This window comes from Ips typographus, linkage group LG11 (genome assembly GCF_016097725.1).
Source record: "Ips typographus isolate SLU linkage group LG11, UJ_Ityp_2.0, whole genome shotgun sequence".
NCBI classification, from domain to species: domain Eukaryota; kingdom Metazoa; phylum Arthropoda; class Insecta; order Coleoptera; family Curculionidae; genus Ips; species Ips typographus.
In genome coordinates, this window is record NC_138432.1 from 10,197,485 (window position 1) to 10,225,417 (window position 27,933).

At 40.2% G+C, this 27,933-nt stretch overlaps 7 protein-coding genes, 1 long non-coding RNA gene and 1 pseudogene across 11 annotated transcripts; 7 read left to right on the plus strand and 2 right to left on the minus strand.

Annotated features, from left to right (window-relative positions):
* The first annotated feature begins 72 nt into the window (after positions 1 to 72).
* On the plus strand, positions 73 to 2,996 carry LOC145735731 (protein decapentaplegic-like). 2 transcript variants are annotated; one of them, XM_081989772.1, is made up of 4 exons: positions 73 to 239; positions 1,465 to 1,629; positions 1,685 to 1,807; positions 1,874 to 2,996. In XM_081989772.1, exons 2-4 carry the CDS (start codon positions 1,477 to 1,479, stop codon positions 2,723 to 2,725), a joined length of 1,128 nt encoding a protein of 375 aa, XP_081845898.1. In that variant the 5' UTR covers positions 73 to 239; positions 1,465 to 1,476; the 3' UTR covers positions 2,726 to 2,996. The 2 variants fall into 2 exon arrangements, with proteins under 2 accessions (XP_081845898.1, XP_081845897.1); XM_081989771.1 differs by having other exon boundaries at positions 74 to 239; positions 1,685 to 1,829; positions 1,887 to 2,996.
* A 978-nt stretch (positions 2,997 to 3,974) lies between these two features.
* Positions 3,975 to 5,669, plus strand: LOC145735733 (uncharacterized; annotated as a pseudogene). The gene is made up of 5 exons (XR_014179749.1): positions 3,975 to 4,154; positions 4,209 to 4,568; positions 4,622 to 4,846; positions 4,901 to 5,245; positions 5,303 to 5,669. The product of XR_014179749.1 is annotated as an uncharacterized LOC145735733 (transcript).
* Positions 5,670 to 6,881: 1,212 nt separating this feature from the next.
* LOC145735746 (protein kibra-like) lies at positions 6,882 to 19,273 on the minus strand. The gene is given in 24 exon segments (XM_081989792.1): positions 6,882 to 7,594; positions 7,596 to 7,623; positions 7,680 to 7,951; positions 7,953 to 7,993; positions 8,557 to 8,779; positions 8,781 to 8,906; positions 8,938 to 9,009; positions 9,012 to 9,116; positions 9,118 to 9,285; positions 9,287 to 9,325; positions 9,327 to 9,350; positions 9,462 to 9,481; positions 9,484 to 9,529; positions 9,531 to 9,638; positions 9,640 to 9,646; positions 9,701 to 9,978; positions 9,980 to 10,254; positions 10,257 to 10,365; positions 10,511 to 11,375; positions 11,508 to 11,667; positions 11,727 to 11,835; positions 14,110 to 14,204; positions 14,564 to 14,673; positions 18,660 to 19,273. Coding segments are annotated over 24 exon segments (3,528 nt in total). The 5' UTR covers positions 18,788 to 19,273; the 3' UTR covers positions 6,882 to 7,474.
* On the plus strand, positions 14,681 to 15,865 carry LOC145735750 (uncharacterized). The gene is made up of 3 exons (XR_014179756.1): positions 14,681 to 15,325; positions 15,386 to 15,661; positions 15,727 to 15,865. It is a non-coding gene; the product is annotated as an uncharacterized LOC145735750 (long non-coding RNA).
* Positions 19,274 to 19,429: 156 nt separating the features above from the next.
* LOC145735718 (protein FAM114A2) lies at positions 19,430 to 21,447 on the plus strand. The gene is given in 4 exon segments (XM_081989714.1): positions 19,430 to 20,458; positions 20,461 to 21,067; positions 21,133 to 21,256; positions 21,310 to 21,447. Coding segments are annotated over 4 exon segments (1,746 nt in total). The 5' UTR covers positions 19,430 to 19,518; the 3' UTR covers positions 21,385 to 21,447.
* DNaseII (deoxyribonuclease II) lies at positions 21,441 to 23,228 on the plus strand. The gene is made up of 6 exons (XM_081989773.1): positions 21,441 to 21,649; positions 21,701 to 21,890; positions 21,952 to 22,186; positions 22,246 to 22,549; positions 22,605 to 22,743; positions 22,794 to 23,228. The coding sequence occupies exons 1-6, from the start codon at positions 21,552 to 21,554 to the stop codon at positions 22,917 to 22,919; spliced, it is 1,092 nt and encodes a 363-aa protein (XP_081845899.1). The 5' UTR covers positions 21,441 to 21,551; the 3' UTR covers positions 22,920 to 23,228.
* On the plus strand, positions 23,215 to 24,991 carry LOC145735723 (acid phosphatase type 7). Its single transcript, XM_081989728.1, has 7 exons — positions 23,215 to 23,511; positions 23,562 to 23,770; positions 23,825 to 23,922; positions 23,972 to 24,172; positions 24,275 to 24,494; positions 24,545 to 24,739; positions 24,788 to 24,991. The coding sequence occupies exons 1-7, from the start codon at positions 23,217 to 23,219 to the stop codon at positions 24,923 to 24,925; spliced, it is 1,356 nt and encodes a 451-aa protein (XP_081845854.1). The 5' UTR covers positions 23,215 to 23,216; the 3' UTR covers positions 24,926 to 24,991.
* On the minus strand, positions 24,930 to 26,020 carry LOC145736112 (beta-1,3-galactosyltransferase 5). Its single transcript, XM_081990363.1, has 2 exons — positions 25,021 to 26,020; positions 24,930 to 24,940 (listed from the first exon to the last, which is right to left on the minus strand). The coding sequence occupies exons 1-2, from the start codon at positions 26,018 to 26,020 to the stop codon at positions 24,930 to 24,932; spliced, it is 1,011 nt and encodes a 336-aa protein (XP_081846489.1).
* Positions 26,021 to 26,425: 405 nt separating this feature from the next.
* Nup37 (nuclear pore complex protein Nup37) lies at positions 26,426 to 27,883 on the plus strand. 2 transcript variants are annotated; one of them, XM_081989778.1, is made up of 5 exons: positions 26,426 to 26,529; positions 26,585 to 26,910; positions 26,965 to 27,352; positions 27,402 to 27,558; positions 27,614 to 27,883. In XM_081989778.1, exons 2-5 carry the CDS (start codon positions 26,740 to 26,742, stop codon positions 27,861 to 27,863), a joined length of 966 nt encoding a protein of 321 aa, XP_081845904.1. In that variant the 5' UTR covers positions 26,426 to 26,529; positions 26,585 to 26,739; the 3' UTR covers positions 27,864 to 27,883. The 2 variants fall into 2 exon arrangements, with proteins under 2 accessions (XP_081845904.1, XP_081845903.1); XM_081989777.1 differs by having other exon boundaries at positions 26,528 to 26,910.
* The last annotated feature ends 50 nt before the right edge of the window (positions 27,884 to 27,933 follow it).

Consider the following 27,933-nt stretch of genomic DNA (forward strand, 5'->3'; position numbering starts at 1 on the left):
GAAAATCGTGTAGCACGTGCCAAAATCGGCCAATTAAAATCCAGGTAGACGATAGGAGGAGGTGGTCAATAGTCAAATCAATGTTTCAGTGTGTACACTAAACTAGTACCGAACTGATCGAAGTTGGCTGCGAACGGTAAACACGATGTTTTTAAGTGTTTTTTCTCCTACCGTGTTTGTTTACGTATGTGAGTGAATTTGAAAAGATTTACGTTTTGGATTAGTTTAGTTGATTTAAGGTGAGTTTATATGGAAATATAATACATTTGCACATCAACATGCAACTTCCTGATCTTAAAAGGGTACCGTTTCTTAGGGGAATCTATTTTACTGCCCCTACAATTTCTAGTAACCTAACGCATTAGTTTGTGTCACGTTTGGGTTTAAGGGCCAATAATTACAGCACTCTTGGCTGTACCTAGCAACCACCTGTTAAACAATAAAAACGATCCTAAATCAAGCAAAAATAAGAAATTATCGGGTCACATAACTAATGTGAATTCTATTGTACACCCTGTGTATTAAGGGTGGGTTTTATGAACGTACTGTAACAGCCGGCGAGCGAAAATGCAACATTTCCTTCCATACCGAGGAAATATTGTTTGTTCGTCAAGTGGGCTTTGATTATTTTTTCTAAACCGCAGTGTTGCCAAGAACAATCTATTAATCTAATTTTAACCCTAAAAGATGGTAACAATAAGTGGTCTCCTTCCAACTATGCAAAATGTAAATGATTCGTGATTATAGAAACCACTTTTTGCAAGTTAGACATTTTGGTGTATAATTTCGCAACTGTCAAAGTAAAACTAAAACTACGTGATTGTACAGACCCATAGGAAACTTTTTGCATGTTAGGCATTTTGGCTAAAACCGCTGGTTTTCTAAATATAGAATGAATTAACTTGAAAACTAAACGTTTGTTTGTCCTCCAGCAGGTCACCAATGACCGCTGGAGGACACCGTTCTAACACTACTAAATGATGATTTAACGGTTTAAATCGAGTAGTTTAAACGGAACGGCCATTTTGTTACAACAAACAAACAACATTTAACCTAAAAATATATAAAATTTTACAGACCTGCGTGTATCCGCCGCTGAAAATGTCTTTTGTCTGTCTGTCCTTGTTAGCTCTGCTGCTTGCGCGCAATCTGCCAGCCCATTCGGAGAAGATGGAGAAAAAATGTCTTTTCCGTGGCACGTTCCACTCCGACGGAGGCGTTGACTGCTGGGTTACGCTTGCCTACCACCAGAAGTAGTTCTAAAATCCCAAAAAAGTTGTCATTTGTCAATTCCTGATTGTAGTTGTAACAGTTTGACAGTTCAAGTTGGTATTTTGACATTTGACTTTTTTTCCTTGTACTGTGATTGTTTGACGACACTGAGTTATTAAGTAAGGGTAGACAGTCAGTTTAGACAAGATCAATCACGTGACCTAAGCTAAGAGCATTTTTCGTTGCTTTCAGATTTGTCGTACAATGAAACTGAGCAAACGCTATTGGCTAGCGTGGTTGGCCTTTTTGGAGTGTTGCCATCTAGCGACCGGTGTCGATAGTTACCCTCCCGAAGTAATTCAGCAAGTGGAAACCAGTTTACTCTCATTATTTGGCTACAAAAAACGTCCGCCTAGAGTAAGTATTATTATTATTACTATTACTTGGAACTGTCAATTTTTTTGTGTATCAGATGGACCGTAGTAAATTGGTGATTCCAGAAGAGCTGCGACGACTCTACGAACTTCAAAACGGACTGAAGTTTCCCACTTCGCATATTCGCAAAAAAGGAACCTACCTAACTAGCGCCAACACTGTAAGGAGTTTTACACACGTTGGTGGGTTACACACCGAACCTAAATGCACTTTACTTACTGTCAAGGTTTTTCCCCCAGAAAGTCCAATCGATCAACGCTTCCAGAGCCCGCATAAAATACGACTAAAATTCGTGCCGCAAATCCCCGAAGAGGAAACGTTCCAGCACGCTGAGTTGGTACTGAAACGTGACGAACCAATCAGACCAAAGCGAGTCCAGGTTCTGGTGGAAGACATTCTGACACCTGGCCGCAAAGGACGTTACGGACCGACCAAAAGAGTTATCGACAGTAAAGCGGTAAACCTGGCAAAAAACTCCACGGTCAAGCTCGATTTGACCGATGCGGTAAAACGTTGGATAAAAAATCCCAACGAGAACTATGGAGTTTTAGTGACGATTCTGGAACCGTCTGGAACCAAAAGCTCGGAGCACAATATTCGTATTAAACGCAGCTACGATGACGACGACATAACTTGGATTGACAACCAGCCATTACTCTACACATACACAGACGACAAAAAGAATCCAGAATCCAACATTCGTAACCTTGCCCAACGAATAAGAAGGGGTAAACGGGCGGTCAGGAAGGGGATTAAAAAAAAAGAAGAATGCAGACGACACCGCATGTATGTCGATTTTGAGCGAGTGGACTGGGGCGATTGGATACTAGCCCCTGAAGGTTACGAAGCTTTCTACTGTCACGGTGAATGTCCGTTCCCATTGGCTGACCATTTAAACACAACCAATCACGCCATCGTACAAACGCTGATGAATTCCAATCTGCCTGCAGTGCCAAACGCGTGTTGCGTCCCCACCGAACTCAGCCCCATCTCTTTGCTTTATAACGATCATGCAAACAAACAGGTGACTTTGAAAGTGTATAAAGAAATGTCAGTGGTTGGCTGTGGCTGTAATTAAAAAAAAGTGTGCCGGACTCGAGTATGGAGCGTGCGCATATTTTTATGTTGTCTGTGAGTGTCATTTTTTTATGTTATAACACATATTCTAACAGTTCGAGGTTGCCACATTTTAATTCTGTTTAACAGATGTACCTGCAATTTAGTCAATTTTGTTTTTTGTGATTGCTGTGTATTTTAATTATTAAAACACTAGAAAGTAACTGAGACTGCTTCTTGTGCAATATGACACCATCATGTATATATCTAATTATTAAACTATTTTACTCTTATATACTGTCTTTTGGTTTTTTTTTTTTGGTAAAATGTCTGTTTCCTTTGAAGCTGAAGCTGAAGCATACAGGTCTAATCATTAGAACCCAAATTGGTTTATATGACAATATTTTTTAAAACTTATTAATTATGATATAAAAAAGTATAGTAAAGGAGCAAGTTAATTTGACAGAGACACCCTGCAATTTTACATCCTTTTAGGAATTTTTCAACGTCATTATAAACATAAAATCACCATTCTGGTTCAGGATTACAGTTGTCATTATATTTAATCGAGCGAGGTCCGGACAAATGGGTTGAAAATTATAAGGTGGCCACTACCAATTCAAAATTGAATGTGGGAATTTTCTTTTAGTGGCCTTCGCGCCCTCCGGACGTGGATCTGCTCGACTAGCGGGAAATAGCCAACAAAGGGACCGCAAAATTTCGGCTGAAATAGCAAAGATTGCGGGTGGCGCTTCGGACTCCCTGGGAGGTTCGTTCGGTATCCGGTCCCGCCGTGTCATTACCGAGTTCGTTAAAAGAGCACTTAACTTAGAAATAGGTCCTTCACGACCAACTGACAGGTCTCCGATAGCTTTGTTTTTCGGCTGCCCGTCGTAAAAATCCTTACAGGTATACTAATCAGCCCTCCCTCTCACTTCTCTATCCTAAACCTTTCTCGCTCTTTAAATCACTTTACCTGCTGACCGATAATTAAAAGTTACATTTTAATTATTAGGAAAATGAAAGCAATGAATTTATATTAAAGAAAAAAGTATAGATCAACTGGTCAGACCCCATTCAACTAGAACTTAACAATCAAAAAAGTTACAGTCAACAGATTAGGTACTGCCACCTATACAGTACTACTTAAATACAGAACTACTCAACAATACTGTAAAAACGCCACCTAGTGGCTGAACAGTCAATTAACAAAAATGATTTATATATTCACCATTATCTAGTTACAGAAACCTGTAATCATGGTTGTGAGTGACACTTGTACTAAAACCAGATGATCAACCACAAAGATGGTGAAAGCTCCTTTGTTTATGTTTACTAAAGTGTCAAAAATTACTTAAAAAAAAAATAAATTACTGTACAATTATCCTTTATCAATCTTTACAGTGTTGTCTGTGTGATACGTCCAGTGATCAAAACGCACAAGCAAGCAGGTAACTAAATCTCAAACTCTAGTTATATAAAGGTCAATGTTAATTGCGTCGTAGAAAAATTCAGTATGGAAAAACCCAGAAAGAAACTTTACCCTGAACTGCCCCTCGAGGAAACTACTCCCAATATAGCTTCAATCTGTCAATCCACTCCTAGCCCTCACCAACCTGGCAGTCCTTCTTCAACTTGTCCAATACAAAAACACTATGTGAACTTCCTGGAAGACTACATAGACAAAACTGACGAGATTCTAGATAAGTTTGAAGAAATCAAAAAACAGGCAGCTAGCCACCATTACAACAGTAACTGTGCTAAAGTGTCCAGCACTGTGGTGAGCAGTACTGGTGTAGCTTTGGTTATGGGGTCATTGTGGTGGGCCCCCCTGACTGCTGGCAGTTCTTTAGTTTTGGGGGCAGGTGAGTGAAACCTTAAACCTGTAAACTTCAATTTTGCATCTGTGTAAGTGTAGGTGGCGCTGTTATGTCAGTAACGGGCAGCCTGACTCACATACTAACCGACTACATTGACTACAAAACTACAGCTAGCATAATGGAGGACATCAAGTTACTACTTAAAGAAAAGCAGATGTTTGATGAATGGATGCAAAAAAGTTTGGAACACTTTGAGGATTGTTTGAAGCAGCTCATGGATAATGGACTCAGCAGAACAACTGCCATTTCAACTATTATTGAAGGTTCAATTTATTTGGCAAAAAAAAAAGTTTGGATAAATGCCTTATTTAATTTAGGAATCGCCAAAGGGGCAATAAACATCATGGAGAAACCAGACAATCAAGTCCTGACCTCGTTAAGCAAAGCAGTCAAGTTACACCGCGTAGAACATTTAGCGGCGGAAACCCTCCCCATTGTGGGAAAAAACATGTCACGTGACCGAAAAAACCTTCCAGTTCGTGTACAACATTCTGGGAATCACTGGACGTACCGTACCGAACTTAATCAAGGACTTGGCCAAAATCTCAGGCATTCTCACTGTGGCTTTTGTTATGGCCGACATAACGATACTCATCAAAGATTTGTGCTCTGAACATCCTTCCGTCGAACTCATTGACAGTTGGTGGAGAAATTAAAGGTTTGTTAGCTGAAAGTGTTTTATGATGAGCGGTTTGGCAATAGTGTAAAACTTGCAGGAGCAGCGCGACATGCTGCAGGATCTAGCCGATGTGTAAGAGCTGTGGAAAGTAACAAGGAAGGCGTCATTGAGAAAGCAATGTTAGACATTCAAATGATTATTGATAAGGAGGATTTGTTGAAAGATTTTGTTATAGTCAATGACGAGGAGTTTCATTGAAAGAGCTGGTGTAACAGCCTGAGTTTGACTCTCTATATAGTGTGATATAATGTGTACATAACAAGCGCAAAAAAAGTATGCTTTTATATAGGTTAATATAATAATATAAGATAATGCAAAAGCAAAGTTATACTAGGCTCGCTCTGGGGGCGGTAGGATAATACAACAAAAAGTGAAGTGTTTTTGTACCCAAATAAACAAATTAATAATACAAGGAGGTCTTTTTACTGTCAGTTCTTATGGACGCCATTTTGTTTTTTTATCTATTTAAAAAGAGCACGTTTTTTTTGAATTAAAATAATGTATTACATGTTAAAAAAAAAACCTAAACCTAATTAAACCTCATGGGGTTCCCTACAGCCCAAAATTGTCTGTTGTGCTTATTAAAAACACCACAATTAGTAATCCTGCTTTCATTAGTCCATACAACAAATAGAAAATTCTGGGTCCTCATTACATTTATTAATGTACCATTTTGGTGTACCATTCGAGAACGCAGTCTTCTGGGGTAATCAGTCTCCAAAAGTCCCTTGTACAACTGTTGGCTTATAAGGATGATATCCAGAAGTTTTAAGAACTTGGTGAACAGTTGGCTTTGGTACGTTTACATCTTGTCCTACTATTCTAACAGATGCGGTTGGGTTTTCATTGACGGCTTGAAAAATATTCCAATTCCGGATTTCATTATGAAGACTGTATGATCCCCACGGTTTTTCAAAAGCATCGTATTCTAATAATTAACAACTAGATTTCTAAAGTGGGTCTTGTGAGGTTGGCGTCGTTCTGGATAAGTCTGCAAATACCTAATTGAAGTCACGTCTGCGTTTCTGTTGGACTGAAGATACAGTGCCAACATGTCAAATTTCTCTTCATTTGAATACTTATTTGGTGGCATTTTAATACAAATATTAATTACAACCAGGAAAAACAAAAAAAATGGCGCCCATAAGAAAAAAAGAAGATGATGGTATTACGAGACCGAAAAAGAAATACACAGAAAGATAGTCCTTAAAAAATTGCTTTGGTTTTTCGAAACAACATTTAAAAACAAAGGAAAAATTAAATATTTGTGAAAACGGTGTTGGATTGCCTAGTAAATTCTCTAAAACTTTCCCCATTTAACCTTTGCAGTAGCTCTTACGGGAAGCGAGATTCCTGTATAGAGAATCGAATCTTGGACATACTGTAGCCGCATTATTTTAAATAACCACTAACCAACTTATACTTACTGCCAGATATAATCTTGATTATGTTGGGGACAAGGACTTTGGAATTAGGACATGATGATTCTGTTTTCTTTTACTTTCACTGCAGTGTGACTTCGAATCTATTAAAAAAAAAGGAGATAGGTAGTTAGTAAGTGGGTAGTAAACAGTTAAATGTTGACACTGGTCAAAAATACATAAAAAACGGATGTTATTAATATATATACTATATATCAATTAAAATAATACATAACTTGAAATTTAGAATGTATAATAGTATTTAACAAACATCTACTCTGTAGTTCATATATTACACGTTAAAATTACTTTCAATAATATTATTTCTATGTACAGAATATACAGTTTATATAAAAAAAATCACGATAACTAGAACATAAGAAAGCTACATTATATAACAAAAATATAGGGGCTCGGCTAATATAGTCGAGACGGTCCTTGAGCTGCCCGTGTCAAGCAACGAAAGACTATGGCTCTCTTTAGTTTAATTTTTTTCCCTCCATTTTAAACGTCAAAGTCAAAAACTCATTCGAAAGAAGATTTAAACGGCTTCTCACGAACAATTCCGTATCAACAACATAAATATTGGTAACAAACAGAGAAGACAAATTGGACTATACGATAGAAAGATATTATTTACTTTTTATAATACAACAAAACTCAGAAGAAATTATAGGAAGATCGATGAGTTTAAAGTGTGGCATTTAGACTCGCGCACACTAATTAAAGCTTCACTAACAACAAGAAGAATCAGATCGACTTTCAAGGCACTTAAAACATTTTGAGTGGTTTCAAACCTCCACTCCCATCGACCTACTCACCACGTACTTGTCGTCGCAAGCGTCATCTGTCTTGGTCTGACCGTCCGTTGGACAATTGTCATCGTCCGGAATAAAAGGCACTGTCATTTGTGGTCCGAGTAAAAAACGCCATCTTTTCTCTAAAATAAAAGGACAATATAGTGTTTGTTGTACTACATTCAACCAAACGACTCACTTAAAACTGACAATGTCCGGTTTGCCGTTGCCCGCTTTGGTTTTCCTCAACTTGTAGATTTCCCGCGGACACTTACGTAGCATTTTCTCCACTTTTTTCTCGTCTGACGTTTTGTTGGTGCGTTCGGCTTGAGCGATTAAATTCTGAAACTGCTGATTGTCCAGCAGGAAGGATGCCAATTCGGTGTCGCCTTTTTCTTTGGCCACTTCGAGCCGTTGCTTCAGGTCTCTGAGCCGTAACAGTTCCGAATTGAGCGTGTCCAGTCTGGTGTGTTTGTGCTCGGAGGTCCAATTCCAAGTCGATCGACGTTCTGGAAAAGAAAATGAAGTTTTACATAAGTACAAAATGCTATTGGATGTAAACAACTTAAAAAACATAATCCAATTATTTTGGTTCAAATAACATAACTGATGTTTGTATTAAACGAAACGAACTATTATAATTTAATAAAATAGTTTAATAGGTTGGCAGCTATATTCTGCAATCTCTTGGTGCATTAAAACCGTTGTCTTTTCTACTGATCCACACTAGAGAAAACAATCAACACATTTACATTGAAATCATCATACAAAAGAAATTAGACAGCATGTGGTATTGTTGCTAAGTCAGATAGCTGTGACGTGCATAAATTGAACACCTAAAAAGTAAGAATTTTACAATTCGAAAATCCTGATGGATGTTTGTATTGTGACAAATTTTAGCTCCTGTTGTTGTCACGTTACTGGTTCGAGACTTATTAAATTTAATCCTAACGGATAGAAAAATTCAGTGGATTAGTAACTTGGATGGTTAACTTGATTGTAATGAGACAATGGCACTATTTACTCACCAAAATACGTGTTTTATGAAAGAATTAACATAGAAAAATATTTACCTGGAGTTTGTGGAATATGCGACTGAGACTTGCTAATAGACAACTGAGCCATGGAATGCGACGGTCTTCGGAACCTGAGCGATCTCCTCTCGACCGCGTGCCTCTCAAAAGGTTTGTTACCCCTCCGATATAACGGCATAGCACTGTCACTGTCACTCCGATTCAGCTTGCAAATGTACTCGTGTTTTGATACGTGCGCACTAGGCGAAAAGGTTTGACTCCTCTTAAATGGCACCGCGATCTTCCATCCCATTCATTTGGGCCATTTTCTTCAAATGTTTGGCTTGCTCGGGATAGAACGCGCATTCCGTGTTGGTCTGTTTGTCCTCGTAGCAGCTTTTCTCCTGCTCCGCCTCCTCGGAAACGTCAATGTCTTCCTGTTACCACGTCTAAGTTTGGACGAAACTCTAACGCGTCGTCTTCCTCCTCCTCCTCTTCGATATCCTCCTCTTCGCTTCCTCGTCCGAGTCATCAGCACGTCGTACTCTGCCGTGGGTTTTAAGGCTGTTGTACAACTCCTCAAAGTTCAGGGACATCCCTGAAGGTACCACAGCTTCTTGGTTTTCGCGTCAAAGTGCGAGTTTGAGACGAGATAATGGTCGAATCGTCCGAACTCATCCTCTTTAACTGCTCCTGATCTATATGCTGCCTCCTCTTGGTTGAGGTGCTCGACACAAGATTTAGAGGACGGTGCTGGGTAGGAGGCCGCTCTTCTTCTTGCAGAGCGAGAACCGTTGTACCATTTTTGCGAAACGTATTGCGGGTTGAAGTCTGGCCAAACTCACTTGGGCGCTTCCCTATAAACCAAAGTATATGCTAGACTTTTTTGCACTCTTTAAAACCTCAAGCTTGATTTGTTTCTTATTACCTGATAGCAAAATACAGTGATACACCAACAAAACACTTACCACACAAACGTCCTGCTGCTGTTCGATCTGCTCCATACGTTGACCTGCAACGTTTTCGTGCAAATCTTCGTTGCGGGGAACTGGAATGTTAATGTGTCCTCAAGTTGGCTTTTTCAAATCGCGCACCGGCCTCGTGCAATGTCTCAATGGCGGAACGGACGGTAATAGTGCCGTTTTTTATGTACCTATAAATGAATATTATAAACATTTTTCGAATCACTGGGCTGATGTTTACTTACACTTCTGAATTTTCCGGTATGAGTAGAGCGTTTAGGTTTCTGGCTTTCTCTACTGTGACACATAGGGCAGCCTCACTTAAGGTATATTTCAATTTGATTTGCACCTGTGCAGTCTCAGGCGAGTACGAATCAGACGAACCAAACACGCCCGATGTACGACGTCGCGAAGCTTCAAATACGCCCGAATCTCCCGCCACAGATTCGTCACTAACCGCAGCTGACACGGACCTAGTGTTCGTTCCCGACGATGACGTTCTTGAAAGCGTTGCAGGGCCTTGGCAGCATATCGTCCAAAATTGGTGGTGGCGTCTCCGAGATGGGTGAAAGCGGCACCTCTGAGTTTTCGTAGGAGTAACGTGCCGGCCTTCCCAAACCGGAACCTTGGGACATGTTGGTCGTTTGTGCCTCCAAAAGATCGGTCAAAGGTGACAGACTAGGTATAGATATTCTGGGTGGGGTGTAGTTGACGTACTCGTTGGAGATTCGGTATTGGTCTAGCGGCTGATCGGGCTGTAGCATCCTCCTGTCCTTTTCTACTTGTTCGTAGGTTGGGGAGGCGGTAAGCAAGGCAAATTCTCGTACATTGGAGATATTGGTGGGGAGACAGAAGAGAGAGAACTGCGAGGTGACAGAGACGGTTGAGATCGAACCGGCGATGGAACAACCTAGATTAAATATTATTAAGTCTTAGTACCCTAAATACAGACTCTAATAAGATCAAACGTAAAAAAAAATCTATAAGAATACCTACATATCCTTTAAGTTTGAAATTATAAAAGTAATTCTAGTAACTATGTATATGACACTCACCTGTGGACTGTCATTGTTTTTCAGCAGCCGCTCGACCCTCCGATGTAAATCGGCCATATCCACATTAGAGCCCCCTAAACACTGTGGACCTCCATAAATGTCCGTAAAACTCAACGCAGAACTTAACGATCCCTTGCTGCTGGTGGTAGAGAGGGACCCTAAGCTCGAACTACTGCTAACCGACAACGTGCTAGCTGATAACGTCTTCAGCTGCGACTCTAGTTGCGTCATCTGCTTCAGTCCGTCTTTCAGCTGTTGCAACAACAGCTGCTTCTCTTCGTGCAGCCGTAGCCTGTCAGCAATCGCCCGATTCGACATTTCCAACGCGTTGTTCAGATCTTGTTCGAGGCGTTTGCACTCCTCCTGAATGTCACACATCTCTTCTTTGGAACGCATCCTTGGAGTGATGCTGCGCAATTCACGTAACAGTTGTTCTTTCTCTTGGAAGAGCAGCAATCTGTCTTTGTCCGACTCGACTTGACCAGGTTGTACTTTTTCCTCTAAATCCGCTAATTTTTGTTGAATATTTTGAATTCTCTTCCTTGCTTCATCATATTCTAAACGCATTTTGGCCATTTCCGCTAAACGGGTGCCGACAGGCACCAATTCGCAAGATAGATCGGTTTGCGAGGCGGTGCTCAGTTTCTCTTGAGGTAGACTTAAGGTGGAGACATCTGGGGAACTTTCGGACAGTTGCAATCTAGTCAAGTCGTCTTTTAGTTTGGCCAGCGATTGCATCAGTTCAGCCTTTTCTTTTTCGCCGGACGACAGAGATTTTTGGATGTTTCTTAGCTCCGCCATAATGGCTTGAGCTTCTACAATGTTGTAGCAGGTGCCCTGACCTGTACTCAATTTTTGTTCCACACTGAAATTGTTCAATAATGGTTCGTTTAAAATTTGAATAATCAAGTAACTAGATTAATGTAACTATTTGTTACTAGAAATTTCAGTAGTTCAAATATGACATTTTGGATTTTACAATAGAATTGACACTTACTTTGCTAAAGTTTCGACGCCCCTCTGGGTAAAGTTCATCTCGTTCCGGACCTGTTCCAACTCGGACTTCAGGCGGGAGACGCGGTTTTTCGCCATGGCAACGTCGGATTTGAGCAGGTCTGGGTCGTACTTGGTGCTGATCGTGCTTGATGTGGAGCACACTGAAAACAGGACCGTAATGAGAGTTTCTCATTTTGATGGTTTTGTTTTATAAACTTACAGCTAGTGCGTGACGTAGTTAAAGTCGCCAGCTCATTGTTCAGGTGGTTGTACTCGTCCTGGGCTAGTATTAACCTTTGGGACTTCACTTGGTATATGTCTTTTTTGGCCTGCAAAATTAAAGTGCCATTTTTTAATGATCTTTTATTATTTATTGTCATAAATTGAATAGCACTGACGGGGCCACAACAAAAGTATACAAAAACTTACAATAACACTAAATCCTGCTAAACTGTTATCAGTTTTAAGACCGCGAACAGCTGCCACCCCGTACCGAGTGCCGCCCACAACATAAGACGCCGGCAAAGTGAAAAAATGCGAGGCTCCCGAATAGCTATTCAACGGTTTGGCGGCAAAAGGCAGCGTGTGCACACGGTGGTCAGGAGGACGGCCGCCGTCCTGTCCCAACCCCAAATGCACCCTAAATAGCGCGGGTGGTGCTGTATGATGCACGTAGCACAAGGGCCACATCTCCATCACGACTGGAGGCTGCGGAGTGCGGATTGTCTGACGACCGGCCTTGATTCGTCCTTCAGCCAGGCCCTGTGTGTTGGGGGGCCCCCTCTCCTCCGACCCGCACCCCGATGGCCCGGGCCACTCTAATTTCCGTGTGCATTCCAACGGGTCGGGGGCAGAGAGCATTGTTTCGGGCTCGGCCACAACTCCAGGGGCGGCGTAGTGCCCCCATTTTATCCCTCTCTTTATCTAACACCACTCCAAGATTTAGGAAGATACATTTCTTCAGGTAAACGTGCATAATAAAGAATTTGAGAGCAAGTAGATTTTAAGAATGTTACCGATACCCGAAGGGCTACGCCACTGGCCGTCATCAACGGTGTGGAATTTACCCTTGGCCGGCAGCAGGCCAGATGCGGGGCAAAGAATGAAGATCGGAGATAACGCGAGTAGAAGTTTTTTTACTTGGTCTTTTTGGGATTTTTTTGCCTCAGATCGAGCGGGGCCCCATGTTTTAAACATTCCCCACGGCTCTTCTTCGCGGACTACGGCGCATTTTGATTTCCCCCATTTTATTTTTTTTATTTCTTGCCGATGCGCGCTTTCGAGTATTGAAATTTCTTTACCGGTTTCCATTAAGGATTTTTCAACATCCATTAAACATTGCCACTGCAAAAAAAGTCAATGTACACTAAGAAACTTGGTATTGAGTGTAGTCAAGCGTGCGTCCGGTGTCATTTTATGTCACGTGACCAGCGTGTTTTTTTGTTTTATTTAGCATTATCAGTTGAAGCATAGAAGGAATGCACTTGTGCAATAACTAAGTTACTTTTTAAGTAACTTAGACTGAATGTTGATGATATTCCAATATCACGTTCATATATTTTTAAACAAAAAATTACTATAAATACTTTAGTGATCTCCAAAGCAGTACTCAAGGGATCTATACTATCTAATTAATTAATTTTTTTGGCAGTACTAAACAATTCAACTTATCCATGAAATTGTTCAATTTAAGAGACTTTATTGACCGGGCAAAAGTACATAAAGATTCTAGTGCCACTGTGTATAATGCAGTCTGCACATTTTGGTACAGAAGATTACTTAGTTATGGAGAATTGACTATCGGAAACGTCACAATAGAACTCTAGTTACAACCTAGTTGTATTACGCTTGATAGTGATCATAATAACAATAATCGCACGGCAGAGGAAATTTCAAGCTGTCAAAAAGAGTACAAAAATGAAAAAAAATCGGTTTACCCATGGGTACTGCCAGTACTACCACTACTCTATGGTATATGTAATAAATGGTACCGAAGGAAAGGAATTTTGCGTTCGGTCATCTTCGTTAGGTATCGGTGGAATGCAGTGGCCACGCTGGGATCGTGCGGCGTAACACAGGTAGCCAATGCATCGCGCGGTTTGCGAGTAAGCGAGTACTCCTCGTCCCTCGTTCCGCTCCCCCTCGTGGGTATATCGTGAACCGAGGAGCCGCTTTAATCGTTGATCCGGACATTGACGTCCCCCGTTATCTGCTTTTTATTTTACCATTATCAGTAAAGTTTCCAAGTCTTACTCTATGCACGTATGTGATGGCAAGCAATTGGAGTCACGTTAGGAGGCAAAACCATTCTTGGACAAACTAAAGTTTAGCATAACGACCAAATTTACGATAACGCAACGTCACTGGACTCGCCAGAAACAAGACCTGGTTTCTCTTCTTTCTCTCTCTTTCTGGTTGGGTTCTTTCATGTAGATACGAAGTAGACAACACCGGTAGCTGGTACTCAGCATTTGGAATTTTAAGTGGGCAATAAAAAGGCATTACGGACTGTGGCCCCGAAAAAAAAAAAAACATAAATACGATGACGGATCGCCTTGAGGCCGGTTGCAGTCGTACGCGTGACTGTCGTAAGTTAAACTAACCTCTAAAACGTCCTGAGCTGTTTGCAAGTAGTCTCTCAGCATTGCTTCTTGCACGGCCCTCCACTCTTGACGCGGATCCTCCAATTGAGTGGACTCTAAAATAAAAAAAGATTGATTAAATCCGCTCGTTACTGAACCATAACATCCGCTGTTAGAAACTCCATAAAAGACGACGTCGGAATAATAATCACCGCACATATTTATGAATTATTTATCCGCGGCGGGCATTTAATACCTTTTCGCTTTTTTTCCCACAAGAAGAATGGCAACTATGCGCAGTACCTACGATCCTTAATAAGATTTTTCCATGGTGGCCGAGATATGCAATTCCGCCTGGGAAAATACGCCGGCCGGGCAATTATTATGGCCCCGGGAGAAAATGCCACCGCCTTTTTTTTCTCCTCGACCCAAGGATAATTATCTAACTTTATGATTACAAATACTCGGTACTTACGGTTCATGTGGTTGATGTAGTAGGCCCCGATCTGACCGTCATACGCCTCCTCCCAACCTAAGGGCAGCTCGTTACCTATACAATCGGCAAATGTTTGAGGCTTGGTATATCTGAAATAAACGGAGAAAACAATTTAGTATAATACGGAACGCAGTTTTGTTTGACAGTTGAAGAACGCCTATAATCACATGTTGTAGAGCTGTTTGGCTGTCAACTAGTCAATTTAGGAAACAGTGCATCGATATTTGAATTTGACATTTTTGCACCTGACCTGTCACAGACAAATCATGACTTAGCTTAGGTACCGCTTAGGGTGCAACCGGGGGTTAAATAAAAATTCTTGACAACTCTGTGTTGATGTCAGTATGGATAATTTAAGAGAGTTAATGGCGGTATGCAACTACGTGTCTTAGAACTAACTGTCTGTTACCTATTAAACTGACCCTTTCGATTTGACGCCATTGACAGTTCAAATGAGAGTAAACATATTTGTTGAGGGACACAGTAATTATTGGCGTTTCAAGGTAAGAAATACTCCCTCTGGTGATCAGTTTTGAAAACAGTTTCGGGCATTTCAGTTGTCATTCCTCCCTTTGTTTACATTGATTGTGACAGTGACATATTATTTACAATGTTAGGTTAGGAACGTGTTGCCCGATTTTAGTTCAAAACTTGAAACGCCAATAGTTTACATAGTTTTTACACCAAATTTCAATATTTTTGCCTTTGAATGTGATTTGATGAATTGTAGGAGGAACATCAGTAAAAGTCTAAGCTGTGAGTAATCAAAAACAAATGTAACCATTAAGCTGGATGTTTCAGAGTTGAAATGAAAACCAAAAAAGTAGAGAACGGTACGCGTATTCACGAGTCGAGGAATGCGAATCTCGGAAGGTCAAAGGCTCCAGAGGCCACCATTTTAAAGGCCGCGCAGAAATGGTACAAAAAAAAAGGCACCCGCACCGAAAAAATGCGACTTCTTTATAAGGTCTACTACACACAAAGCCAGCTGTCAAAACAATAAAGCGGTCGTCCCGGCCAAAAGGAAAACACACACACAAAACATCTGTTTCGGATTACACGCATACCATTATTTCGGTAGGTAGTTAACATTCCATGGAGAATGACTAGGGGGTCGGTCTCTATAGGTTTGTTATATTTAGGTACGTCAAGGGGACTAGGTTGACGGCAACGACAAGTAGTAGTTTGTTAAAGTCGGAGCGTTCGCATCTATTACCCATAAAACGAAAACCAGAATTCACGACGACGATTGCTTATCATCAACAACGCCATAAAAAATGTGAAAAATCCGGGCCGGGGATGTGGCAACGTCGCGGCCGACCGTCACCGCATTCCGATGGTACCGACGACGACGTAAGGGGCGTTCGCTCTCTCTCTCGCTCTGGCACGCAGCATTCCATCGTATTTGTGTATGTGTGTATACGGGAGACAAAAAAATTATTTTTGCTCCACGCTGAAAGTGAAATAATCCAACAAACCCAGAGTTGCAGTTCTAGCAATGAGAATGTTACAAATGTCAATGTCAATATGATTTGTTTAATAATTTCCCTTGGTCATTCACAAGTTTACAACAAAAGTATATTATACTTGAGAATCTTCGGCCCTTAATTCTTGAAAGCAGGCACTCTCAAGAGAAGTTTTCATTGAATATGACAATGACAGATTTATGTCACATCCATGCAACTTCCTTTCCTCATTTCAAGAATACTCGCCCTGGAGTTAATTTTGAAATTCTTAAAGTGACACACTGAACACACCCCCTTAAATTACATGCCAGAATTGAGGTTAGGTTTTGGTACTTTCATGGAGCTATAAAAATGCAGGATTAAAAGCAAACTCATGGGTTGCAGGCAGTATCAATACCATGATGATTACACACGCTCAAGAAAGGAATTCAATAGGCTAAAACCGTATCGAATTTTATGCTAAGTGTGCATTCCAACGGCACGAATATAGTGTCGGGTTACCGATAACCTTTGTGAAGGCCAGTTTAACTGTTTGGTCGAACAATCTGCGGGCGTGTGGAAAACAAGCAAAGGCATGCCGCTGTTTATGACGTCACTCGGTAGGGTTTATCATCTTCCATGGATTTACGCAAATCGATTATCTATCTGCTCTTTCAATAACAACCAAACGTATGCAATGTCATTTTTAGACGTCGAAGGAATACCGCGAATATCGATTAATTTCTACAGGTCAAATTGCTAATAAACATCTTTAATTTCTAACACTTACAGCTTCACCAGATCCAATTTAATTGATACGGAACAACCCAGAAACTGATCTACAAAAGTGACTTCAAAGGGTTCATGGTCACCTAGTATTATTTTTTTCCTAGGAAGTAACTTTATTCATCATAAGAGCTAATCTATTAGTTATCTCAGTGATCTGGTATTTAAACCTGCCAGGAACAAAACAAAAAACTGGAATAGAAAAAACATGAAATCTTGGTGGAATTTGCGCCCCCTGGAGCCAAAAACTAAAAGATTTATGAGTTTCGCCAGCTGCCAGACCAGCGCACAACGTAAATAAACGGGGCCATTTCACTTGAATTTCCAACAGGGCAATTCGGACGCCATGCAGTCTATTTTCGAAAAAAAAACGACCCCCCCCACCCTTGGCCAAATTCCCTCAGCACAGTGGCTCACCTTCTCGGAACTATACACTTTTGTCCACCTACCAGAAAAAATCCATGTTTACCTTCCTGGTAGACGGTGTTCCCAGGAAATTTGTGTTTATTACTTAATTCAAAATAGTTTTCGGGTTAGCTAAACAACGGTTTCCTGTTAAAAATAACATTTTGTAACCAACTGGGAGAAAAATCATGACTAACGAAAAATTATTTCCAAATTAAACTAATCCTGGAATAAGATCTGTTTGATGGCGTCATGTAACAAAGAGTCACGTGACCGTTAATGTAGTGAAGAAAACATACTGTCAAATATCAACTCTAGCACATAAAAAAATCTAAGAAGGCTTTGACTACCTAATGTAATTGTACAGTGTGATCAAGTTGGCTTAGGAATATCTTTTTTTGAAAACCGAAAATGATAAGCCCAGTGATAAGCCAGTAATGACGTGTTTTAGAATCATTTTAATATGACGCTCAGTAGCAACTTTAGTGAGTTAAACAACAAGATGGCGGAGTAATCATGGAGGCTACAAAAATTTAACCTAACTGGGCATTTTTAAAATAAACCACCAAAAATCCTAGCAGGCTGTTGTCCTTAGCAACCGTTGCTATGAATGAACTGAACTTCAAATCAAAATTTTCCTTACAACTTCAACATAATCTAATAACTGGATCAATTGTGGGGAGTGTATTTTTTCTATTCAGACTATAATGGTGAAAATAAATAACAGGTGACTATTGTGTCTTTTCATTTAACTGACAATTAACGGCGACATTGACACGCATCGAAACAAAAGAAGATCGGGACGACATTGACAAAAATACTAGCCGCATGCCATGGCGTTGACGTCATGGTCGGCCTAGGACAATAACATAACAAACGTATGCGACGACGGACAAAAACAAAACACGTTTGGATGTCATATTTTTGCGTGTTGCGTTTGTCCCGGATTTTGCATTGGGAGTCCGGGGCCCGCCCTACTCAAACCCGCCGGTTCCGAGAGGAGAGAAAGATTGTAAATATTTTTAGATACAATATAAATCTAATATTTATTTCGAGCGATGCGCATATTTTCCGCTAGACGGCAGCACCGTTGCCGCAAGGTTTTTTTAAATTGTAATAAAATTCTTGCATACCTTTGGCGTTTCGAAAGCAACATACCGACCATTCCGAACCGCCAGGACTGCTCGATAACGAACCGAATGTACTATTACTCGACTTATTTATCGAATTTATGGGGTTATCTCTGCCTGCATTAGTTATATGTTTACGTTATTTAGAGGTTGATGCCTAGTTCGTTCAACGTCAATTGTTATTTTAGTTTTTAACTCGCTCTGTTTAGTACCCGCTGGTTTAGGCCACTTAAATACATTCTAGGGCACTCAAGTAACAGAAGCATAGCAAAGAAACACCACTAGATTTATAAAAAATTATCTTTCTACCTGTCTCTCGGGTCGATCCATGTCGTTTGCTTGGAAATGTGGTCAATGAAGTAAACCTTCCCGTCGTAGTCGCGTGCAAAATCCCAACCCTCGGGTAGCGGAATCTCCCCATTCCGTTTTCTGGGCATTATATCGCGTTAAAATCCATTCAAACCCCACTAAAATCAGCGCACACACACACACACACAAACCACTAACAACTACGCACGGCCATGTTGAATGTTCGAACACATTTTATTATCAAGCGAGAACGGTCGCCCACGGTGACGTCATAACAGGCGCGGACCAATCGCAACAGCTTAACCTCGGCTGTGGAATGCGACTGACTAGCGTATTAAAACATACAGCCGTATTATGTACGCTATACGTTGTGTATTCCACCGCTGGGAAGTGCAAACTATTTAAAACGGACGCCTACGGTACGGCTCTTTATCGTTTTAATATTAATACTACCTACTGATTTGTTCTTAATCGGTCGTTAACACGGCAAAAATGCGACTACTGCAACTGGAATGCGCCACTTGTCCACTCCCATTTTTTTCATCTCTATTAAAGTACCAACAGGTACTAGAAAAAATAGTTGCATTTTCCTATGAACCCTCAAGCAAAATATCCTTAAACTAACAACTATAGAGTGATGGTTAACTCAAATACCGACGGTTAACTAGCACACCCGCAAAAAAACAATAGCGCCATCTATGTGAGTGTCCAACCACTTGCATTGACTTGTGCCTTCCGTCAAAACTCATTCAAATGTCATTCATTCTGTCAGTTGTATGATGACGTGTTCTAATGTCAAAAACATATGTTTGGGCCCCCTTTAAAATAAATTTTTGAATTTCTAGTAAATAATCTCAACATGGAAACATCGGACAGTGAATATTTTGAAAGTGCGGACGAAGATTTTGAGTCCGACGTAGATGACCATAAATTATCTAAAGTGCCCCGACAGGACAAAGTTATTGAACCTGAACTGTGCAAATTGAAACTGGAAGACACAAATGATCCCCTCCCTGAAAAAGATGTGGTAAACCCAGTCAGGACCACCACACCACCATTAAAAGTTCCCCACATTCCCAATAAAAATTCAGACCCTAAACCAGGTGAGCCTTTAGAAGTAGTTCAAAGCAGTACAGTGGAAAAAAATCCTGTAGAGCCCCAACCAGGCCAATCAACTAACACAACAATAACTGAATCTCTCCCTCAAATTGAAAAACAATCAGACCCTAAACTTGAAGAAGACAACTTATGGGATGATGATGAACTTGACTGGGGTTCTGAGGCAGCCAAGGAAGCTGACACTCTTAAAAGTGAGGACAATAATGGCTGGAATGACTTTGATGCTGACTGGGATTCCCAGAGTCAATCACAGACTATAGTGAACAATTCAGACACCCTAAAACACTCTTCTACCCAAGAAAACTTGTGGCAAGATGATGGGGAATGGGAACCTTTAGAAAAACCTCCTCAAAGTCAAGAGTCTAGTTGGGGTGGGTGGGGAGGATGGGGTGTTACTTCACTGTTAAATACAGCTACTCAAAGTGTTACCACATTAACTAGTCAAGTGTCACAGGTGTTGGAGAGCAGTATTGGTATTCCCCAACCTGAAGAACTAGCTAAAATGAACACACAACTTAAAACAGACAGTCAACCAGAAGACTCAAGTTCATTAGGAACATTTGGTTTAGGGTCCTTAGTGAAATTTGTTGAGTCTACAGGAACTAAAGTAATCTCAGGTGGTTTAGATACTTTAGAAGCCATAGGAAAGAAAACGGTAGAAGTACTACAGGATGGAGATCCAGGTTTAAAGAAAAACGCGCTTTTTTGAAACTGGACACCAGGGGAAAACCCAATCTGTCACAAATCCTGCGCGAAGCCAAAGAAAAGGCAGAGCAAGAGCCAGAAAAACCACAAGAAACAAAAAAAATTAAAAACTACGAAACTTTATTTGACGATCATCAAGGTCTGGTACACTTGGAGGCTTTAGAGATGTTATCCAAATTGTGCAGCATTAAACTGGACAACCTCAAAAACTCTTTATCAGGAGATAGTTTGAGGGAGATGCAGGAGACTTTGGAGCAAGTCAGAGAATTGTGTGAGCTCTCTGAAGACGAGGAAGACAATGAGAAAGTTTCCTTGAAAGAAGAAAGAGAAACAGTGTCCAGCGCCGTCAAGGAATTAAACATTCCCATAACGTACGCGAAATTTTTTGACGTGTGCGACGAGACCAATCATTGGCTTAATACTGTCAAAACTAGTTTAGTAGATGATGTGGACATATACCAGCAGGCTATAGACACTTTAGCGGAGCTCACAGCTATTTGTATGGAACAATACCATAAAGCTGGAGAACTCCTTATGGTGAAAGAGCACCGAAGTACTGCAGACGAAGCTGATAGTTTAGTGCAGTAAGTTAAGCCCATGATTGACCCATTGAAAATGTATTATTCTCTCACACTATGAATTTTTACAGGATTACTACCATAACTAAGCGAATCATTCTGGAGGAAGCAGAAAAGTTCACTGAGAAGTTAAATACCATTCAAAATGCCGATAAAGACCGAATCAATGATCATATTTATAACATCTTCTTTGAGGTAAGTTTGGCAACATTTAGGATATATTTGGCCTACACTGTGTGCTTTTTTAGGCCGGTAACAGCAGTACGTACATCCAAAACGCTTTCCAATTGCTGATTCCAGTGTTACAAGTGGGGGCGGTTTGAGGTTATTTACTTTTTGTATATTTATCTTGTAATTACTAAGCAATAAATTATTTTTCAATGTTAGTTCACAGGGTTATTAAAGGTTCATTCATGTTAAATGATTCAAGAATAATTAAACTTGGATCAGTGATAAAGTTTATCAGTTTGCGGTTAGACTGACAGTAGTAATGGCCAATTTGTTCAAACTCTCTGGGTTTTTTCTGTGTTTAGTGTCAATGACCAGCGCTTTTCAGTGTAAAGACCCCAACAACAACCCTGTAGACTGGTAAATTGGTTTTTGATTTTAACATAATAGTCATAAAAAAACAAAATTCAGGTTTGTAGCCTACAAACTGCCTAAACATGGAAAACACCCTAACCAGCACATTGCGGCTGGTTTAGGTTTTATGTACATGACGTCAGACAGTTACGATCAATGGCAGCTTTCCAAAGTTAGTGTGAATGACAGCGCCTCTATGATTGCCTCAACTTTGAGTGGTCTTTACGAGTCATCTAAGAATAAGCAGGTTACTAATACACAACAAAAGCTCCTTTTGTTATACTGGTTTATAATATTTTTGTAATCAGGATGAAATACTCTATGTAATGTATAATGATCAACCCCCTCGAGACGCTAAAAGTTCCAGTAAAGGTCACACAAAAGGGGTGGTGATGGCCAATCAGAGCCGAGGATTCTGGCTAATCCACTCAGTCCCCCACTTTCCTTTTAGTCAAACTCGGTACGTTTACCCCAAAACAGGAACCCACTTTGGACAGAGTTTCCTTTGTGTTACTTTAAACCTGGATCAACTGAACAAAGTAGGTATGAAGCTGTTTTTTTTGTATCTAAGTAATTTCCTAGTAGTAGTTTGGTATAATAAGGATTGCAACTCCAATACAATGAACCACGAATATTTGAAATGTCCGTGCCTGATTGGTTCAAAAATCAAGTTCCGGAACTGGTGAAGGCTGCAAATAATCAAACAGTCACCACTGCTCCATGGTACCGGATTACCAATCTAACGACCAACGCTGGAGCTACGTTTACATCCTTCGCTAAATCAGGAAAGTTTGGAAAGGATTTGTATGCGGATTTAGTGGGGGTGACGTTGCAAAGCGACCTGTACGTGGAAACATGGCCTAACGAACCCAACCGCCTACCCTCCAATTGTGACCATCAGTTTCAGTTAGTATTCTACCATTCTACTGAATTTAAGAATTCAAAATATCATCACTAATAGGGTGGACAACGTCTTGGACATTGGAGTAACCCAACCGGTAGAAATGAGTTTTAAAACCACTTCGGATCACTCAAAATGGGCAGTATCGACCAACAGCACCACGTTAAAATGGATTTGTATTGGAGATATTAACCGAGCAGTTAAGTGGAAGGACTTGTTGAAGTTGTATGTATTGTTTATTTTTTACAGGAAAAACAGACTGAAAGAGGAGGGGGAACAACCTGCTTCAACAAGGACAAACTGGCCGGACAGTACTTGCAACTTGTAACTCAAGTGCAACAGTGCCAAAATTACTTCTTCTACCAATTAGTCTAGTTTTTGCATTTAAACAAATAATTGTAATTCTGTCCAAAAGATTTTGAATAATAATTATTGGATAAACATTTGATAAGGTAAATCATATGGCGGCGCAAACCAAAACTTTGACATCTGTCTGAGCTGTCAATCATCAACGGTCATTCATTGTTTATGTTTACTATTTACATCTTTAATGGGTATTTAAAATTACTAATTTGAACTGATAATACGGACACTAATTGCTTTTGTTAATACTGAATAACACCACACTGTTGTCATATAATGTAGTTCTGCGCGTCAGCAGTGAATAAAACAATGGGGCTCGAATTTTTTCTATTTGCCACCCTTTTTGGTGCAGTTTTGGGATCTCCAGTGCTGTATTATCAACCCGAACAGGTGCACATAGCGTTCGGGGATTCGGTGCAGCAAATTGTAGTGACTTGGTCAACGTTCAACGCGACGAACCAGTCCTTGGTGGAATATGGAATTGGAGGCTTAATACTGAGGGCTTCAGGAGACAGCACCTGCTTTGTGGATGGGGGATCACAAAAACACGCTCAGTATATACACAAAGTGGTGCTGGATAAGCTTACACCTGAAAGCACATACTGTAAGTGCTTGTTTGTAGATTTAGGGTAGGTTTTAACATTTTTTGGTTAGTGTACCATTGTGGGAGTGATTTAGGATGGTCCAATGAGTTTTGGTTCAAAACTCCACCTTTGGGGAGTGATTGGTCTCCCCATCTAGTCATTTATGGTGATATGGGAAATGAAAATGCCAAATCCTTGGCAAGACTACAAGAAGAAACTCAAAGAGGGCTCTATGATGCTGTGTTGCATATTGGTGACTTTGCCTATGATATGGACTCAGTAAATACAGTTTTAACTATAAGTTGACAGTCTTTTTACTTTCTGTTGAAACAGGAAAATGGTAGAATTGGGGATGAGTTTATGAGACAGATTGAGCCAGTTGCAGCCTACTTACCCTACATGACATGCCCAGGAAATCATGAAGAATCTTAGTAAGTTGTGTCCAAACTTTCTATAGCCCCAATAACACGGATTATACAGCAATTTCAGCCACTACAGGGCTAGATTCAATATGCCAGGGGGCCCAAACTCACTATACTACAGCTTCAACTTAGGCCCCATTCATATCATCTCAATTTCAACTGAATTCTACTATTTTATGAATTACGGTTTTAAGAGTGTGGTTTTCCAATATGAATGGCTTGTAGATGATTTGATTAAAGCCAATCTGCCTGAAAACAGGTTGTTTATACATAGCCATTTTTTATACGGGGTATCCCAGAATTTTTAATATTTCTGGGATATCCTACACAAGAAGTTGTTCTAAGGGTGTTCAAATTACAGGGAGAAACAGCCTTGGATTATTATAATGGGGCACAGGCCGATGTATTGCAGTAATGATGATAAAGATGACTGTACTCATAACGAAACTTTGACTAGAGTAGGTTTACCCTTTTTGCACCTGTTTGGTTTGGAAGATTTGTTGTATAATTACGGCGTTGACTTGGAGATTTGGGCTCACGAACATAGCTACGAAAGGCTGTGGCCTATATACAACAAACAGGTTAACTGCAACATCCGATTGTCATTCATTTTGTAATAAAATGTTTTAAGGTGTATAACGGCAGTTACGAGGCTCCCTACACCAATCCAAAGTCTCCTGTCCATTTTGTGACAGGTTCTGCAGGTTGTACCGAAGGTACTGACGGGTTTGTACGTCCTAGACCGTCTTGGTCAGCTTTTGTCAGTAGTGACTATGGTTACACCAGACTTAGAGTGTTTAATCGGACTCATCTCTATTGGGAGCAGGTTTGTGACTTGTCTAATACATTTCAGAGCACTTTAAGTTGTTTGTAGGTCTCTGACGATAAAGAAGGCCAAATTATTGACTCTGTGTGGTTAATCAAGGATCAACATGGGTCCTATCCAAAATCGAGAATGGATTGGGAACGCGTAGACGAAATGAGGATGAAGAATTTCAATAAACTGGACTAAGAAACTAAACAATATCTTTGCTACAATTGAACCAACAAAACAATATAATAAAACACCAAGACAAAGTTTGATTTTTTTAATGACAGGATCCCCACGATCCAAATTAACCTTCTTCCAGGCCACACAAGTTTCATTCAAAGGTCTGCGCCCTTTAAGACAACTCCCACCCACATAACACTGGCGCGCTTTTAAGTTCAACTTGGCAATCATGCCTTTATCACCCCCATTGGGGCCCACATACTTATCACAGTCGATTCCTTTATCAAAGTCTTGCAAGCAACACTGCATAAATTCTGAGTTGGCCACAAAGTACCGACTTAAGTCCACAAGTAATACTTTCAGATCATGAGCCAATATTCCAGTAACAAAAAGATCATCTATCCAAAAATAACGTTTATAGTTGGCTAAAGTGGCGATTTCTTTGGCAATTGTGGGTGTAGTTATATAAAACCACCCTGACAGGAATGTTGGATACGAATTACCGGGGTACTCATCTAAAGTTACAAACCACTTATTTGAAGAATCCCTTATTGGTTTCATTTTAGTTAATTTGTAGCCAGCTATAAATTTTGGAGTATTGACTAATTTTACGGAGTTTAGAATGTCCTCAAATCGCTGCAAATTCACCACAGTGTCATCATCCATTTTGATCACATATTTGGCTTCAGAGCAGTAGGTTGAGGCCCATTTGAGCCCCATTATATGCTTATAAGTCAAATTTCTGTAAGCTTCCACAAAACCCCCTTGAATAATATCTTTAAATTTGAGGTTCTCTTGCTCTACAGCATTTTGGGTAGTGTATTTATCATTAGGAGCCACACCCAATAAAAATACTGTTCTAATATTCAACTGGGTGTCTTTTTCAACAGTGAAGGCTTCCCTGATCGATTTACGCACATCCGTATTACCGAAATAAGAGGTTATGATGAAAATCACAGAGTTTTCTTGGCAAGGTTCCTCATTTAGCAGGACATACCTGAATGAAGATATGTTCAGCAGTCTTAAAGGGGCTTGGTGCAACAGATGGTTGACTGTGGCGATGGAAACAGGTCTTAACTTCACACCAGGGTTTCCCGTTATGTAGTATATCGACATGAGTAAGGTAAAAAGGATCAGCACTGGAATTACGTACTTGTTTAAATAAAACATGACAAAACATGATAATTAAAAGAGAAAATATGAAGAGAAACAAAAGGTTGATTTCATATTGAAATTGAAGACTGAAGTGGCAACGTTGCATATTATGATGAAAGGAGTAAAAAATTGAAAATTAGAATATAACAGATTGGAAATTGGAACTTCAATAGCAAAACCCTTGTGCATCACTGACCACCAAGTTCAGTCAGAACCTTAAGGTTGCCTTAAGTATACATAATAATAACATAAACATAATTATTGTTATTGTTACCAATCTTAACCCCTCTACTTTTTTAAAAAATGACAGTAATGACATTTATCTGCCCTAAATGTCATTCTGCAATTGACATGACAAAGCAGTGTTGCCACACCTCACAAGCAAACGACTACAAGTTTGTATTTTGTTTTTGTCTGTTTGCTTTTTTTTGTATTTCAGTTAGCAACCTATACGAATTTGAACAATTTGTGTACGTGCGTAATTTAAATCAAGTGATTTAATATCAAATCTACCGCTTTTTATAGGTAAAGTCCACCGCGGTAGTAATTTTAGACCTGGCAGCACTGGTTGCCAGATATGTGTAGGCGCCAAATTGATTAGAGATTTGATTGAGGTTAGGAAAACTACATTACTACAACAACACAAACTTTTCCTCCCGGTTTTTGAATTGCCCAGACAAATGGACTACTTTGAGACTCCTAAAAGTAACCTGAGCGAGCCTCACTACGTTAAAAACTTCAGCGACTATGGACAAATCCTGCACATCCACTTTTCCCCTTTTGAGTGGACCAAAGATGTGATACTGCTGGCGTTTAGCAATAAAATCCTTTTTGCCACTTTACAGTTTAAGGTTTGTGGTTTAATTAAACCGGTTCGTACAGGATGTTATTACAGTAACTTCTAGGAAGACTTGGTAGTGGATAAACTCTATGAGTTTCCCCACTCAAGCAGATGCACTGCTCTTGGTTTGTCCCCGGACACTTCCCTGGCATTACTGCCCCATCAAGCTGTCTTTGCAGCTGGGGGCGCCGATCACAAAATCAGAGTGTTTGAGAGTGACCTCCAAGACAACAATGTGTGTAGAGTAGTCAATGCCCATGATGGATACATTAATGATTTAACTTTTGACTCTGAAAACCTTCATTTGGCCTCCGCCAGCGACGACAACACTGTCAAAGTGTGGTTTACTGATGTACTGAAGGTAAAGTGTATCTTTAACTTAACATCCCCTGGTATGGTGGTGTCATGGCATCGGTCAGATCCAGGAAAATTGCTGGTTGCAGAAAAGATTGGTATTGTAAATTTAAACTCAAATTTGCCTTCACTTATGAGTTATTTTAGGACTGGTTAAGTTTTACAACACTGAAACTGGTACTCCAATACTGTCACTTGAATTTGCCAAGTCACTCAGTTCAGCCCATTGGGCCCCATCTGATAGTCAGATTTTGGCCACACTACAGTTAGGAGAATTGCTATTGTGGGATGTTACTAAGCCTTGGTAAGGGTTAATTTAAATATTTTTCAACCTCTCAAACTTGATTATTTGATTGCAGTTTGCCTCAACAGAGCACCATTGTTTTCTCAGAAAATGGGGGTAATGTACGGTTTTCTCCTCAAGCAGAGCTGATTGCAACAGTCAACAGTTTGGACGGGTCCCTCAAAGTAGTACACACCACCACACAAACTTTGAAACTTAGTAGTAATGTGGTTCTTCCTACTAATGTGCAGTGGCACTATCATTATCCAATTGTTTGTGTTGGGGATGATACTAGGTTGTGTTTTTGGAGAGTTAACAGTTTTTAAGTAAATTTTGGTTTTTCATACTTTATTGTCTTATTTTGTGAAGAAAAATCTAAAGATGAGACGACAGAAA

What these genes read in the sequence shown, in the direction of transcription:
- Nup37 (XM_081989778.1), top strand. Translation starts at nt 26,740, where the DNA reads ATGGACTACTTTGAGACTCCTAAAAGTAACCTGAGCGAGCCTCACTAC. An exon ending in GCTGGTTGCAGAAAAGATTG is followed by an intron (nt 27,353 to 27,401) that starts GTATTGTAAATT and finishes GAGTTATTTTAG; the next exon opens with GACTGGTTAAGTTTTACAAC. An exon ending in TGGGATGTTACTAAGCCTTG is followed by an intron (nt 27,559 to 27,613) that starts GTAAGGGTTAAT and finishes ATTTGATTGCAG; the next exon opens with TTTGCCTCAACAGAGCACCA.
- DNaseII (XM_081989773.1), top strand. Translation starts at nt 21,552, where the DNA reads ATGGCCAATTTGTTCAAACTCTCTGGGTTTTTTCTGTGTTTAGTGTCA. An exon ending in AACAACAACCCTGTAGACTG is followed by an intron (nt 21,650 to 21,700) that starts GTAAATTGGTTT and finishes AACAAAATTCAG; the next exon opens with GTTTGTAGCCTACAAACTGC. An exon ending in TTGGAGATATTAACCGAGCA is followed by an intron (nt 22,744 to 22,793) that starts GTTAAGTGGAAG and finishes TATTTTTTACAG; the next exon opens with GAAAAACAGACTGAAAGAGG.
- LOC145736112 (XM_081990363.1), bottom strand. Translation starts at nt 26,020, where the DNA reads ATGTCGATATACTACATAACGGGAAACCCTGGTGTGAAGTTAAGACCT.
- LOC145735723 (XM_081989728.1), top strand. Translation starts at nt 23,217, where the DNA reads ATGGGGCTCGAATTTTTTCTATTTGCCACCCTTTTTGGTGCAGTTTTG. An exon ending in TACACCTGAAAGCACATACT is followed by an intron (nt 23,512 to 23,561) that starts GTAAGTGCTTGT and finishes TTTTTTGGTTAG; the next exon opens with TGTACCATTGTGGGAGTGAT. An exon ending in TTGCCTATGATATGGACTCA is followed by an intron (nt 23,771 to 23,824) that starts GTAAATACAGTT and finishes CTGTTGAAACAG; the next exon opens with GAAAATGGTAGAATTGGGGA.
- LOC145735731 (XM_081989771.1), top strand. Translation starts at nt 1,477, where the DNA reads ATGAAACTGAGCAAACGCTATTGGCTAGCGTGGTTGGCCTTTTTGGAG. An exon ending in ACAAAAAACGTCCGCCTAGA is followed by an intron (nt 1,630 to 1,684) that starts GTAAGTATTATT and finishes TTTGTGTATCAG; the next exon opens with ATGGACCGTAGTAAATTGGT. An exon ending in AAGGAGTTTTACACACGTTG is followed by an intron (nt 1,830 to 1,886) that starts GTGGGTTACACA and finishes TTTTTCCCCCAG; the next exon opens with AAAGTCCAATCGATCAACGC.